The sequence below is a fragment of the Egretta garzetta genome, unplaced genomic scaffold, assembly GCF_000687185.1.
Source record: "Egretta garzetta isolate BGI_Z169 unplaced genomic scaffold, ASM68718v1 scaffold260, whole genome shotgun sequence".
Lineage (NCBI taxonomy): Eukaryota > Metazoa > Chordata > Aves > Pelecaniformes > Ardeidae > Egretta > Egretta garzetta.
Window position 1 is genome coordinate 391,551 of NW_009258662.1, and position 15,941 is coordinate 407,491.

Here is a 15,941-nt window from a genome sequence, read left to right on the forward strand (position 1 = left end):
AGGGACGAGCTGAAATCTGCTCTGGGATGGGACTCAACCTGCCTACCAGGTCTGACATGGGGCAATGGGAATTCCCAGCTTTCTCTCTGCCCTTCTCAAAGGGTTACTGCTTCCAGGTTGATTATGAGCTAGAATTGCACACAACAGCATTAAGACATTTTTATTTTACAAAAATAAACTCAGGGGTATGTGCCACCTGGTTTTGCGCAGTAGTCCTCTGCGCAAGTGGTGCAGTCGTGAGCCTCTGGATGTCTCTGCTTTCCTGAGCAATCAGACGTTTCCCTCTCCTCACACCACTTTATTTCCTGCTCGTAATTGTGGTTTTCCAACATCTTTTTTCACACATCCTTTGCCTCTTCACATTAAATGGTTTGTCTTGCTTGTCCACTCTCCAAGATATCCTGGAGACACTTCTTGCAGCTCCATTTCCTTTTTATTTAAGCATGGCAATTGCGGCCGATCACCTCCCTCTGACTGGTTTTCGAAAGTGAGGAAAGAGAAAACAAGGTGGATGTTGCAGGTTGGCTACAGGTTGGGCTTCTTCTTGGACCTCCCATGCTCACAGTGGCTTGGGAGGTCCCTGACACAATGGGATTGTCTATACCAGGTCATGTCACACCACGTCAGATCATCCATAAAGCAAATGTCCCAACCTGGGCCAGCTCCAGGCACCATTTAGGGTCAGTCAGGAGAAATGGGTATGTAGAAGACACATGGACCTGGCTTGGTTTTGGGTGACTCCCACTCCCCAGTGGTTGCTTCCCCCCACAAAGGGAGTGCAGACACAGTGCTGGAGGTATCTACAGCTGCTTTGTGAAGCCTGCACTATCTCTTCAAGCTTATGCCCTGGGGTAAAGCATTGGCTGGGAAGAGGTTCACTTACCACCTAGTGCTGCTGGGACTGGATTTAAAGCATTGAGAGTGGCTTGCCCTCCTGCAGTACATTGCAAAGAAGCAGGCCACCAAACCTGGGCACTGACCAGGATAAATGGGCCAACTGGCCTACCTTGACTGACCTTACGGTCAATGAACAAGGATGGGCTCCCCAAGGAGTGACGCTAACCCTTGCAACGGGGTCAGAGGGGGACAGAAGAGGGCAGCCAGTTTGGGCTGACTGCACTGGGGCAGCAAATCTCTCCTTCCTGGCCAGTCAATACATACTCCTTCTTCCCAAAGAGCACTTCAGCTCTCCAGGATGGCGTTGCCTGTTCTAAATTGGACTTTGAGCAATGAATATTTGGATTGCCTTCATCCTGGGCTGTGCAAAGTCCATTGCATATCAGAAAGATTCAAGTGGATGATAACAGCCTTTGCTGATTTTATGCATAATAGGTGCCTGTCTAAAAGCCAACGAACAAAGTACAGACCACCTGAAAACTTTGAAATGAACCTGAAATTCTAGATCTCCGCCTTTAATTTCTTCCTCTTTTTTAACACGCCTTCAAAACCAGAGAAGATGAACCTCACCAGATTTTTTTTTTAAGGTATTGTGGAAAACTAATGCATTTCTTCTGATGCCCAGAGGGGTTGTCTGCACTCAGAGAAAAGGCTGAGAGAGGAGCATCTTTCTAGGAAGGCTGGTTTCAGCCACAGCTTCTGCACTGCTCGGCAGCAGTAGCGTTTGCATTACTGTCAGGGCCAGCAGGAACCCATTTCCCCTGTGGTGAGCTAACATGTGCCTGGAGATGAGGAAGAGCCATGCAGACTGACCCCATGAACCCGAGATCTGGCAATGGGAGCCCAGCTGGGCTTCCAGGAGTGTTTTTTTCCCATTGAAGCCCTGGATGATGTGTGACCCCCAGTGCAGGGGTGTTTGGGACTCCTCATGAGCCAATCTAGAGTAGAGCAGCACCACCAGCTTCAGGCTCTGCCCAGAGCCCTTGGTGGCTGGGGATGCCAGAGAGGTGCTTGGATGGAGCAGTCCAGGGTTCTGAGGGCACCAGCCCCCAAATTCCTGCAAACCCCAGCCCTCAGAAGGCATGCAAACTATCAGAACCCAGTGCTGGTGCCCATGAGGACCCTCCTCTTTGCCCACAGGTCCACCCACATCCCATCAGTGGATGTAGCCCAAGGGAGGAAATGTCCAGGAATTCCTAGGAGGGGCTGGGGGGGACCAGAGTGATCTAGGAGTGGGAGGGGAACCTTGCAAACTAGAGGCACCCCTCCATGTCTTGTCTTCGTCCTGGTGGGACACCATAAGGCATTGGAGGTGGGCAGACTGTGGGTGGGTTTTCCTGCTTTGACCTCACTCCTGATTGGAAGAAGAGGGTGGTTGGAGGGCTCAGGGGCTGCCTTACCTGCTGAGGTTTTGCACCGCCGCTCACATTTCCACTTGGTTTCGAAGCGGTTGCTGTTCCCTTGGCATCCCCCGAAGACGAAGGGCCGGCAGGCATTTGCCTCTGCATGGTAATACCAGAGCAGGGCGTAGTGCCGACAAGAGCCCTCGTCCATCGGCTGCAGGCAGGGGGCTGCAGGGAAACATGCCCCCACCACTTTTGTGTTGGACCCAGGTGGGAAAAGGCCACACTCTGCCACCCCCACCCTGCCCAGAGAAAATGTGGGGCTGGTCCAGGGACTTCCACTGCCCCACAATCAGCACCTTAGCCCAAAGTGATGGGGTTGGCAGAGCAAAGGGGACAGCAAGGACCAAGGGTGGGCATCTGGCAGTGGATTTCCATAGTGGGATAAGCACAAGGCTCCTCATTACTCCATGGCTTCATCCACCCCTGTGGTGCCCATCATGGTGGTCTCTGACCTTTGCAAGGGGGCAATTAACCCCTGGGACATGGTGGGGGTGGTTTTTGCAGGGGTGGTTGCATTTGGGGTGTTGTCTGGGGGGCTCTCACTGTGCATTTTGCTGGTGGGACTGGACAACATGGGATCGAGAATGGGATTGGGTGAAAACACCCTCCAGTTTGTTCACCATCAGCTCAACGCCCTGGGGTGAAAGCAGCTGCTTTAAGCCAAGTCCAAAGCTGAGTTTTAAGCCTCCGTTTGCTGGCACATGTAACTCTTTCAGCACCGCGTCCCCTCCACCTCAATGCCAAAAAGCACTTCCCACCCGGGAAGTGACTTCCTTAAATGTCACTTAATTCCCTGCATTTCACCTGGTAATTGGCTGTGGGCTTCTCGGCGCTTGGGCTGAGAGGGACCCGTTATCTGCTGCACCCGGGGAGCCGCTGGGGAAGCAAATGGAAATCAGATGTAATGAGGGCATGCAAACAAATTACCCACCATTTAAATATAGATCATTGGAGCCCTACATGGCTTTCCGCTGGCTAACAGGTTCTCTTAATAAATGTCACAGAGCAATGGGCAAGGGGAGGGAGAAACCAGCGGCAGTAAAATTCTTAATGGTGTTAAACAACTCAGTCAGAAAGGTTGGGTGTTAGTCAGAGAAAATGGAAGTATTTGTAGTTGTTTGCAGGAGATAAATGTCAGGCTGGAGTTTTGTAAATCTGTGAGCTTTGAAAAGCCAAGAGCGATTGTAATCTGGCAGTAATAACCCTCCGACTGCAGAATCCCGTTAACATTTAGAGTGCCTATCCGCACTCATCACTTAGCGGAGAGATTTATGAGCCCTCCTGCCTCAGACCTGGGCTTTAATGGGATTGTTGGCTGGCGATGGCTGTAGCTGTGATTCAATAACATGCGGTACGCCCCATCGATCTGAAACCGCCCAGATCCCCAAAGCTGCCTTGGTATAAAGTGAGTTTAAATCCAGATGGGTGATGGCTTTGACGTACGACGCAGACACCAGGAGAGCACTTGGGGGTGGGCAGAAGGACGGTGGTGACAGTTGAGGGCTGGTTCCAGGCTTACCTGGATTTGGGGGATTGGTTCAGTCCTTAGCAGATTACACAGGGAAAAAATGGAGGTCATCATCAATGGGTTTGACTTCAAACTCTTCCCAAAGCTCAGGGAAAGGGCCATCACAGGTAATAAAGGTCATAGAATCATAGAATCATAGAATCATAGAATGTTTTGGGTTGGAAGGGACCCCTAGAGGTCATCTAGTCCAACCCCCAGTCAATGCATATAAACTATAGAATCATAGAATCATAGGATCATAGAAACACTTAGGTTGGAAAAGACCTTTAAGATCGTCGAGTCCAACCTTTAACCTAACCTTGCCATCCCACCACTGAACCATGTCCCTAAGCACCTCATCCATCCTTCTTTTAAACACCTCCAGGGATGAGGACTCGACCACCTCCCTGGGCAGCCCATTCCAGAGCCTGACAACCCTTTTGGTAATGAAGTTTTTCCTAATGTCTAGCCTAAAACTGACCTGGCTCAACTTCAAACCATTCCCCCTCATCCTATCATCTGTTACCAGGGAGAAGAGGCCAACCCCCACCTTACTGCAGCCTCCTTTCAGGTAGTTGTAGAGGTCAACAGCTTGTGTAGGCTACAACTTGTTTTGGGGTGTACAAGTACGTAACATTGGGGTATCTTGCTCTGTATAAAAGTGCAATGTGGTTTTATTTTTTTTTAATTATTTCTAGAGTAGAAGGACTGGTTGACCAACCCATGAGCTGACTGGCCAACTGGTAGGCTGACTGCTCTGCTTTTGTGCTGATTGGCCACTCAGCTGATGTTACATGGCCAGTCTGCAAAAAGCTTTGCCCCATAGATGCTTGGGGACCAGAGTTTGGGCAAGAGAGTTGTAGGGGCACGGGATGTTGCATTTTAGATGGTTCCCTTATGCTGAGATGCATCTGGCCCTGCAAGTGCCTATTTCTCTGAGCTGAAGCACTGATGTCCCCCTGCCTGTGACAATGGCAGCCTCAGCTGATGTTACATGGCCAGTCTGCAAAAAGCTTTGCCCCATAGATGCTTGGGGACCAGAGTTTGGGCAAGAGAGTTGTAGGGGCACGGGATGTTGCATTTTAGATGGTTCCCTTATGCTGAGATGCATCTGGCCCTGCAAGTGCCTATTTCTCTGAGCTGAAGCACTGATGTCCCCCTGCCTGTGACAATGGCAGCTACAAACCCTCCTTTGCCTGGTGAAAAAATCTGAGCAGCCACATCTTAATTTCTGACTTGCTGAGCTGCAAGAAATGAGTCTGAACTCTCCTTCCTTTTGCATCCTGCCCTGTCTTGCAGCGTGTTTGAACTTTGGCTGCCGAGTGCAGAAAGCCCTCCACAAACAAGCCAATAATCCCCTATTGCTTCCCACGAGCCCTTTGGCATCATGTTTTCACTCTCTGTCTCCCATAAATCAAGATTCAAAGCCAGTCCCTGATGATGGGGTCAGAGGGTCTATGAGTGGCTGTGGCATGGATGAAAATGTGATGGACCTGGAGGAGAGCAACTCATATGGGTCCTTCTGGGTGAAGGTCATTTCCAGGTGGTTGCTAAAATTTAGGACAGAGCTACCAAGAACCCTCTCAAGCCAGTCATGTCAAAGGCTGCTTGTTGGCTCCATCAGCATCCCAGGGGATGGGTAGGCCCATAAGGCCTGGAAAAGCCACCCATGAGCCATTATCCCATGGGGACAGGAGAAAGAGGATGTCAGACTGGTAGCTTTTCTGTGCCAAGGGGACCGTATTGCTCATCAGGTCCACATGAAGCTGGGCTAAGCTTTCCCTATTGTAATGTTCGCTACAGTGGTTCAGGGGCAGAAGAAAAGGTAGATGATCTGAAATGCAGCTAAAACTGCCCCATCCTGTCTTCTCCCTGGAAATATGGCAGTTCTCAGCCAGGCATTAATGGATTTCCCTGTGTCCCATTAATGGATTTCCCTGTGTCCATCAGGCTCATCCCTTGGGCTTTTCCACCAGGACACTGTGTCCCAGTGCATCCCAAGGTGGGCCTGGAGCCTCCTGGAGAACCACCCCACTGGCTATGCCTACAGAGTGGGCCATGAACCTCCCTCCAGCCCATGGGCATAGTTCACCTCCCTACAGCTGAACAGCCTTCATCCTCCCAAATGATGGTTGCACCTTGGCTGCCTAGCACTGCTCAAGACCCTACTGGCGAGCTAGGTAATACCTAAAAGCATGGCCAGTCTTGGATCGTGCTCTTGCCCTGTCCAGTTGCCAGGTGTAGAGGTAGATGCAGTTGTGAGGAGATGCCACGAACCCACTGGTGTTCATGTACAGTCAGGTCTGTACTGCATTTGTCCTGACCTTGGCCCTTCTCTCTCCCCCTCTCTCTTGGGCAATACAAAGGGACAGAAATAGAGGTTGTTTTCCCATTAGCTGTAATCAAGATATTTACCCATTAAAGGCTTCATGAGGCCCTAGGCACAAATATTCTGTAATAGCTTGAGTGTTTGGTCGCAGAGATGTAATTTCTGGCTGGTAGGAAGCTTTACTAGAACTTACAAAGGACATGGTGGGGAGAAGGGGACAATATCAGCCTGAAAACTGCCTCCTTCCAGCCTTTCAAAATGCACCCTTTTGGAGGTGGTGATCATCACTGAGGCCATATATATTTGGCTTTTCCCTCACCGACCACCACTTCCAGGGGCATCAGCTCGCCTCGCCTCTGAGCCACTGACCAGTCCTTTTCAGCACAGGGCATGGCAGCATGGGAGCCCTCATTGGAAATCCCATCACTGTCTTATTTCTTCCCAGTCCCAGGGAAGAGGATTTAACATTGGGTTCATGGGGTGCTCCAGAAGATACCGGCTGCCATGGTTGGGAAGATGGAAAGCGTGCGGCCACGCAGCTGCGCTTACCTTCAATAAGTGAAAGTGGCTCTATGAAGGGCTTCACTGAAGTCACCAACATGGTCATGCTCTGAGTTTTGTTAAGCATTTCTTCCTGGCTTTCACCAGCCCTTCTGGTGTGTTCCTGAGGCTGAAAATACCCTTGGAGCTGCCTGTTGATTTCAGCTGTCTCCAGACCTGTGGATTTAATTGCTGGGTCAGTGAGGGTAAAAGCTGGTGCCCACAGCTTGAAAGCCACCATATTTCGATCAATGATTGTAGCTTGACAAAATTACTGCCACTGCACCACACAGTGTGGGAGACCAGTCACAATACAACGTTTCATTGGCCAAAGCCTACAGACCACTGGCGTATGCAGTCAAGGTAGGAAACCTATTTCCAAATCACAGATGCTCTAGAGAATGGCAAGTAATTAAAAGAGAGATTGTACTGTCTACTGTCTTCTCAAGGAAGGCAGCAGGGGATATGCGAAGCTTATTCAGAATAAAAGCTGGCTTTGTGGAAGTGGTTCCCAAGAAGTGTGGTGGGCTTCCTCAGGACCTCCATGACTGCATGGCCAAGTTCCCTGTGTCAGTTGGGACAGAGTCATAATCAAAACAACATGGATAATTAAATGCTGCTGGATCAGCATCTCCATGAGATAGGTCCCCTGAAGCGCTGAGCACTGCCAGTCTTTTCAGGTAAGACTTGGTTACTAGAAGGCTGAGAATCCACAAAAACAGTTAGTTAAGTTATGCAAATGTCCATCTGTATTTCTGGATGTGTGTGAGGCTGAGACTCCATCATCCTTCATAATAGGTACGTCTGATGCTCAGTGCCTCGAAGGACAAGTGTGACCTGGACCAGGCTGGCAGGCACATTAGCAGAGCAGATATTTTAGAAGTTCTGGTTTTATGGTGGATGTACACAGTCTGCAGGTAGAGGACAGTAGATTTAGTGGAGCCTGGCTGTGCAAAGTTAACCCAGAAACCTGTTCTGAAGAAACGTGGACCATCAGGCTGAATCCATCCCGGATTAATGCTCTGCGGTGTGTCCACTGTGGCTTTGATCCAGCTTTGCTTTCCTTTACTAACTTACTGTTTTATCTAGATGATGCTCTGAGCATGAGGGATGGAGAGGACCACATGCTGCTGGCTGAAGGATCAACCAGCCAGGTGTCAGGCAGGGCCCTTGGGTAATACCTGAGTCGTGAAGGCAAACACTTTTGTGAGGGTTGTCCTTCGTGGGAGCATGGGGGCTGCTGTGTCCAAGAGTGCAGAATTCATTTGCTCTGATGTATTTACGTTACAGAAGCAAATGAAGGCTGGGGCAAAGGCAGGATCCCAGGTACGGGACCATGGATAGACATCAGGGAGAGATGATCTCTATCCTGAAAGATTTGCTTTCTAAACACAGAGCAGAAGGGGAAACAGAGCTTGGGAAGGACTATCTCATGTCTAGTGTAATTGGGAATATCCCACACCAAGAGAGTTCCTGGTACTCCAGGCACCTACAACTGTACTGGCTTCTTACATCCGGGGCAAGGATGCTGCTTCTTGACCCACCTCTCTGTTTAGAAAGTCCTTGCTTTGTAAAATGCTCTGCTTTCATACACCATGAAACAATGTGTTATGAAGGCTAAAAAATACATATAATGTAACAGCTATGAAGGAAAAATTAAAGCAAACCCATTCCGGAGAACACGAGTTCACTGCAATTTAGAGTCTATTCCTGTTCAAAACATTGAAAACAAGCCGTGGTGAGGGACACTTTCCAGGTGAAATGATGGCCTGGAAATGTAGTAGGAAACATTCAGATTAGATGAGATGTCCCAGGTCAACTGAGGCATCACAGCTGGGTCGACAGATATGACACAGGCCTACGAGATACCTGTGCCCATAGAGAGGATCCAGCAGGATACGTAATCTGGCTTTATATATAGGCAACTAGATCAACACCCAGGGATGGGGATCAGATCCAGAGTTGGAAACTTTTCTCTAGGTGCCTTCATGTGAGCTGAGTGTCTTCAAAACCTACTATGGCCAACTGAGGTCCAGAACCTGGTCCGGTATCTCCCATGGAAAAACTAGACCCTGAATCACTTGTCACATGTAGGCAAAGATATGGAGGAACCAAGTCCTCCCTGAAGCACAGAGGATGAGCTCCTGACTGGATGTGGGGGGGCTACCTAGGGTTGACAGATTGGCCCTCCAGACTCTGTGGACCATCTGGATTAGATCTCCACAATGGGAGCTTCAAAGATGGATAGACACCTCACTGGAGCTTATCATGTTGATGGTTTGGGACGGTGGAGCAACAAGATCTGTTTTGTGGGCAGGGACATGTGTTCCTGTGGGTGCAGCTTTTAAAGCTGGCTGTCAGGAATAGCTTTGATCCTGTCTTGCAGTAGAGAGTGGAAGCAGGAGACCTCTCAGTGTCCCTCTCAACCCTGTTTTCTCAGATTCCTCTCAAGAAATACCAACCCCAGAGCTAGGGTCTAAAAGCAGTCGGTGATCCGGGGTAATTTTCTGCACTGAATCACAGAAAAAAAGCATTTATTCTTAACAACTTCCTTTCACTTGCAGTTTCAGGCTGTTTTGGGTCAAGGAGAACATCCTTTACTCTACTGCATGAATCCACACGCATTTCTATGTCGATATTAGCAGCCTTACCCCTTTCCATGAGCATCCTTCCCAACTCACCTCCACAATCTGCGAACATAAGAGACAGGACATACTTTGATTGCCACATCTTTTTTCCCTATGTAAATAAGATTTTTCAACAAAATTATTTTTACAGGCAGCACATGCTTTCATGGACTTTTTTTCATCCTCCCCCCCTTTCAAAGGATTCAAATGCCCCCTAACATCTCTACGCAGAAACGAGTGCAACTCCAACTTAATGACTGAAGCATCTCAGAAAATGAGATGAACCCAAACCCTCCGTGGCCATAGGCAGACCCCAGGGAGTGGGGCAGGAGTGGGGCAGCTCTCTGCTGGCCCTCAGGTAGCTGGACCTCTGCAGGGCAAGGAAAACAAGGCCCCCAAAGCCTGACACCCTTGTGATGTTGGGATTCTGGGGTAAAACCATCCCCAAAGGCAGCGTTTTTTGTTACTCTTGTGGTGCTGGTTGGCAGTCGTTCACTGCCGGAGACGTCTGTGCGTCAAGAAGTGCCACAATGTAGACAGGAATTAAAAAGTTGTTATTGGGCAAAATGCAGCTCCAAACTTTCGCCTATGACCCAGCGCCTTTTACTGGTCAGCAGGGAAATGGAGATGACCAGGGAGGAAAACTTTGCTAACAAAACCACAGGGGAAGAAATGGGAAGAGAGAGGGTTTAAAGGGAAAAAATTAAGAGCTTGAGTAGGAGGTCAGGACTATGGCAGCGACCTTGCAGCCCAGAAGCCTGCACTTGCCTCTGAGCGTGGAGAGGCGATGTGTCTCCACTTGCTGCTAATGGGGTGATATTTGCTCTGCCGAGCCAGCATGTGCCAGCACTCAAATTGCTCCAATTTAGTCATTGGCAGGTGTCAGAGCGGTGGCCCCAAGCATGACTCGGCGTCTGACTTACCACATCTGCCTCTCATTTCATTCCTGATCACCTCCTTCACCTCTTCCTCCTGTGCCCCCGGGGGAAAGCAGAGGTTAGCATTGATTTTCTACCCCAGCACCATCTCCCTGCACTCTGTGCCCTGTCCCAACTCTGCTTGCCCCACTAGAGGTGGCCTCTGGTGAAACCACCTCTGCTTGGGTATGTCCGAGATCAGATACGTACATTTGGTGCCACAGGGACCTCGGTTCAAGATTTGTGGCTCACCAGGGAAATTATTCCCTTTGCAAATTCGTGGACATCCTGTAGCCAGATCCTCTTGCCATAAGGAGCTGGGATCCCCATCCCAATGTGAAGACCATGGCATGCCTCAAGCCCGGGCTCGCTTTCCCATGAGTCTCTTCACCCTTTTGGCACCGTCCCTGAAGCCTTTCAGAAGGTCTTTCAGATGTCCCTTGCCCTTGGAAAAGCTTCATCAACCCAACTGCATCCATGCAAAGGGGATGCTGAAATCATACTGCAGGCTTGACCCACGGAGATGGGCTGTAGCACTAGATTTAGATGAGCTGTAGCTGCACCTCATTTTGTTCTTCTCTGTCTTTTTACCAGCTAATGATGTTCCCCATAGGGTGAGACATCTGGTCTCATGTATTTTGAATCTATCCCTCACCCTTAGGCCAGCCAACTGCCACTGCTTCAGCTGAGCATCTTCCATGTCCGATAGTTGGTGTCCTACTGCACTTCATGTGGTCACTACCTCTTACCCCTTGTAGGGATGACAAATTTGGGGGCACTTACTATGTGGGGAGCTGGGCTCTTCAGCAACTCACACATAGGGCACCCTTGCCCAGAACACCCATGCTAAACCTAATCCTGCCTGGCCTCTACACACTGGAAAGATGAAAGTACCGTGTTTTATCAGTCAAGTGGCACAAACCACATTTGCTCAGGCAATAGACACCCTAATGTCAGGGGAGCTGCAACAGGGGTTTTGCCCTGACCCACGTGGGTCAACCACTACTTCTTATAAACCCAGGGCAGCAGCTTTTACAGTAATGCCATCTCCCTAATCGCTTTGAAAATGGGGCGCATTGCTCTCTCCTGCTCTTTCTTTGTATTTGATCAGCCCCGTGGCATTGGCACCCATCCTATCTGCCAAGCATCAGTTTGCACCATCGTGGGAAAGATGGGAGAGGGGAAATGTGCCCTGGGCTCTGGGTTGTTGTTTGGGTTTGGCATTGTACAGCCCAGCACTGCTCCCGCCCCAGCCTGTGCACGTCTGACATCTCTGGGTAATGGCCAACACTCTCATTTCCCAGATGTTCTCTGAATGAATCTGTTTCTCAGCATTTCCCTCCTCCCCTACACCTCTTAGGGGCAGTTTGCCCTATTTTATTTTCTTTATTCAGGCCTGTGTAATAGGATGTGATCTTGGGCTAAAGTACTCACAGAAAGACCAGGATCTCCTTTTTCTCCTTTCTGGCCAGCTGGACCATTTTCACCCTGTTAAAAATACTTAAGTCATTACAAAAGCTCAGTAGATTGGCCATTAGATGCTCCAAGAATAAGTGGACCTTAGAGAGGAAAGGATGCTCTAGGAAGGGAGATGGGGAAAAAGGCTCACACGCTTTCCCAGAAATTTTAGGGATATCTGTGAGTAGCTCACTGAACAGAAAGGAATGGACTCATCCTGTGCAAGGAAGCAAGAACAAAAGCGTGTATAAGGAAGCTGGGTTCAGGCTCCCAGATTTTTTGGGAGCTCTGCCCTATCCAAACAAGAAGGATGTTACCAGCTACGATTTCAGTCAGGATTCTCTGCAGTTTGTAAGCGACCACAAAGACTGAGGTGGAGGCGTGGAGGGGATCTGGTCTCCAGAGAACCTCTGGGAACCAGACCAGGCAGAAGTTTGCAACGAGGATTGCAATCCCAGCACTGAAAAGATGAAACACAGGGCGATGCTGAGGTTTGCCAGCAGGGCTTTCTGCCTCCTAGGAGAGAGTACCTTGAAAAATTTTCTGCTCAGACCTGGATTTGTGGATTAAAAATACTTAAAATAGTAAAGGAAAAGGAGCACATGAAGAATGATCTGAATTAAAACTGCGATGGTCATTTTTCTCAATCCATGCTCACTTACAGGGGCTGGAGCGTGAGGAGAAATCACATTACCCTCCAACCAACATGTGGAGCTAATGCAATGCCACCTCCTGATGTAAAAAGCCCTTAAGTCAGTGTTGGCAGGACCTGCACCCTGTAGGGACCAATCCAGAACATAGCTTGGGATCTTGAGATTAAGCTCTTATTTGTATACCTGGCTGTGCATTACCCCTCTGCACTGAAGCACTGCACTGAGTATTGTTTTACTCCTGGTCTGCCATGGCAAGCCCAGTTGAGGACGTGCTGGCCCAAAATATGATGCTTTCCCAAAGAAGTCTTACATAAAACAACTGCCAGCCCACAGGGCTCACAGAAATTGTCCCAGCTGGAGATACCTTCAGGCAGAAGTGTAGGCAGTATTACCTGTGTCCAATGCCTGGTGCTTGGGGGTAAAATGCTCTCCGTGCTTTTGTTGCTGCAGAATTTGGAGAGCCAAGAGATGCGACCTAGAACAGCCAGGGTTCATGCAGCCCCAATGCAGAGCTCTGCACTGCTGCAAGGTGGTGAGGAATCTCACTGGGACGCAAGGCATGCACCAGTACAGGCTGGGGGCTGACCTGCTGGAAAGCAGCTCTGTCCAGAGGGACCTGGGAGTCCTGGTGGATGACAAGCTGTCCATGAGCCAGCAGGGTGCCCTTATTGCCAAGAAGGCCAATGGAATCCTGGGGTGCATTCAGACGATCGTGGCCAGCAGGGTGAGGGAGGTTCTCCTCCCCCTCTACTCTGCCATGGGGAGACCCCACCTGGAGCACTGGGTCCAGTTCTGGGCTCCCCAATTCAAGGAGGATGAGGAACTCCTAGAGAGACTCCAGGGGAGGGCTACAAAGATGATGAGGGGACTGGAGCATCTCCCCTATGAGGAAAGGCTGAGGGAGCTGGGCTTGTTCAGCCTGGAGAAGAGAAGGCTGAGAGGGGATCTCCTGTGGAGTCTCCTTCTCTGGAGATATTCAAACCCAACCTGGACGCTGTCCTGTGCCCCCTGCTCTGGGTGAGCCTGCTTGAGCAGGGGGATTGGACTGGGTGATCTCCCGAGGTCCCTTCCAACCCCTGCCAGTCTGTGATTCTGTGACTCTGTTATCCCCATACTGACCATTTCTCCTTTTTGCCCGTCCATGCCCGGGGGTCCCCTGAGGCAGAGCTGAGGCCTCCCTCTTTTCCCTCGCGGACCCTGAGAGGAAGAGGAGACCTCAGTTAGCAGTGCCCGAGCACTCTCCAGAGATGTCCCATGCCACTGGTTGGGGTTTTCCCCCTACAGCCCAACCCGGGCATCAGTAGGAGAAGATACTCAGAGTTCTCTGGATTTTAGATGCTCCCCAGACAGATCTGATGGGTCAGAGTCCTATGTTTTGCCCCCCTCTGCCCTGGGCAACCACGAGGCATTTCCTATGGTCCCTTCCTGCAGAAAGGACGGATGCTGCAGGGGCAGAAGGCAGTTTTCTCTCTTTGAAACTCTGTCTGTCCCAGCACTAATTTAAGAAATGGAGTCTCAGCAGGAGGAGAAGGGCTTGCAGACTGAGATAATACCCTCCCACACTAGAAATGAGGGTGGCCTCGCTGCTGCAGTTCAGACCCAGGTACTTTCTCTTTTAATTTAGAGAAAAGACAAGTAGCGCCGTGGATGTAGAAAGTAGCATCTCACAGTCTCTCTTTAATCAGCATCCAAACAAAAGCCATTCATTATCTCATACACGGCTTCCTGAGCACGCAGTGCTTGTAACTGCTAATACAGAAACTTCCAGCCCTTTTAAACATACATGAGGGGATCTCGTACTTTCGGCTCCTTCCTCCCTTCTGTGATTCTTTTGATATATTTTTCATTGCAAGGTACAGCCTGGGGAGCAAGGGAAAGAAGAATAATGTTGCTGCTATGGTCTGAAGCTTGATCTAGTCCATCTTTTATTGTTCTGGAAGGGTCTTTCTATACCTGCAGCCCTGTAGGGGAAGGCTTGGGGGCAATTCTTCCTATAATCACCCCACCAGTGGTGAAGTGCTGGGTGGGATTCAGCTGTAGCTATGGGCTGCTGAACAATGCTGGAGGCCCGGAGCATCCTCTGTGTCTTTCTACTACAGAGCAGGTTGCTCTAAGTCAAGGTTTTATTTGATGATGTCTCAGGACGCAATACAGATGTTCAATCTGACCATATGTCAATGTGGACCTTGCTGCACTACCTACATTTTTCCTTCCTTAATCACTTTTTCCCTAAGACTTAACACCCAGTGTTGGGTATTTATTATTTTGCGGCTCCAAAGAGCAGGGTATAGGCTTCCCCAGCGCGTGATGCTCTTCCTCTGTATGGGGGAAAACCAGGTTAAGAATCACTAAAGCTTACATAGACACCTTTATACCACCCAAGTCAGAAGTCCTGCAAGGGCCTCTAGGACGGGGGGCTCTTTCAGACCCAGGACAGCTGACTTAATGAGGTCCAGACTCATTCAGACTTTCACACAAAATTGGGTCTGAATTGTCCCAGCTTCTGTCCTCAAAAGCCAAAGCAATGGTCACTGGTGTACCTTTACCACCACAGTCCTGAACTGTCAGGTGCAGCTACCCATCAGCTGAACCCTCCATGCTATTGAATGTGCTTCTCACTTGGTGAAGGATGATCACCGGTGATTGGAGTTTGGATTATTTGGCTGAAATCATTCAGCAGGGCAAGGCAGACCAAAGAAGAAAAGCTTGCCAGGGTCTCTACCTCCTTTCCTTGTTTTCGAATCAGGAGCACACTCTACTTCCCATCTAGAAGAGAACTCAAGTATTTTACAAACCACATGTGTGCGTGTGTGTACATGCAGTCTCTACACATGATTATGTATACATACATACACACACACATGAGGATTAAATTCAAAGCTGGGGAGGGGTCTGGAGCCCCAGGCTGCTGGGGAGCGGCTGGGGGAGCTGGGGGGGTTCAGCCTGGAGCAGAGGAGGCTGAGGGGAGCCCTCATCGGGAACAATTCCTTCCCCTTGGGGCTGTCAGGGGCTGGAAGGGGCTGCCCAGGGAAGGGGTCGAGTCCCCAGCCCTGGGGGGATTTAACAGCCAGGCAGAGGCGGTGCTGAGGGCCAGGGTTTGGGGGTGGGATGGCAGGGGTAGGGGAATGGTTGGGCTTGGTGATCTTTTCCAACCTAAACAATTCTATGATTCTATTCTATGATTCTAAATTCTTACACATATTTATATAAGGATATGTCTCTGAAGGGTGAAACATGATGCACCAAATATCTGCCAGACTCACAGGCTGGCAAGAGTTAAAGCAGAGCTATCCCTGAGACAGCTTACGGGAAACAGTTGGTCTTTCAGGTAGTTACCCAACTTCAGCTTTTCTTTTGTTCTTGATTCTTTCGTGTTAATTTATATATTCTCTTGTCCAAGCCTGAAACTCAGCCAGTCTCACCAGCACAACCGAGAAAGGTATTTTCATTTCCAGTCCTCTTTCACTTGAAAAGTTCTTTGTTACTTAATGGATGCTGTCTAAGGGTGAGTGATTAGCATTAATCTCTAGCATCGTCCCTCCGCATTGTGTTGGCAGCAGCAAGACACTCTTCATTACCATAGAATCTGGGGGCAGCATGTTCCTGC

The 15,941-nt window shown here is 49.6% G+C and overlaps 1 protein-coding gene across 1 annotated transcript in view; it reads right to left on the bottom strand.

Moving 5' to 3' along the window:
- Nucleotides 1-2,053: 2,053 nt before the first annotated feature.
- The window catches only part of LOC118453341 (collagen alpha-1(VII) chain-like), a 109,046-nt gene continuing 95,158 nt past the window's right edge, over nucleotides 2,054-15,941 (bottom strand). The window contains exons 82-89 of the mRNA XM_035903878.1: nucleotides 13,454-13,531; nucleotides 11,658-11,711; nucleotides 10,230-10,278; nucleotides 9,331-9,369; nucleotides 6,689-6,856; nucleotides 3,108-3,179; nucleotides 2,298-2,468; nucleotides 2,054-2,103 (exon numbers count right to left, since the gene is read on the bottom strand). Coding sequence (XP_035759771.1) covers nucleotides 2,054-2,103; nucleotides 2,298-2,468; nucleotides 3,108-3,179; nucleotides 6,689-6,856; nucleotides 9,331-9,369; nucleotides 10,230-10,278; nucleotides 11,658-11,711; nucleotides 13,454-13,531 — 681 coding nt within the window. The remainder of the gene's footprint in view (nucleotides 2,104-2,297; nucleotides 2,469-3,107; nucleotides 3,180-6,688; nucleotides 6,857-9,330; nucleotides 9,370-10,229; nucleotides 10,279-11,657; nucleotides 11,712-13,453; nucleotides 13,532-15,941) is intronic.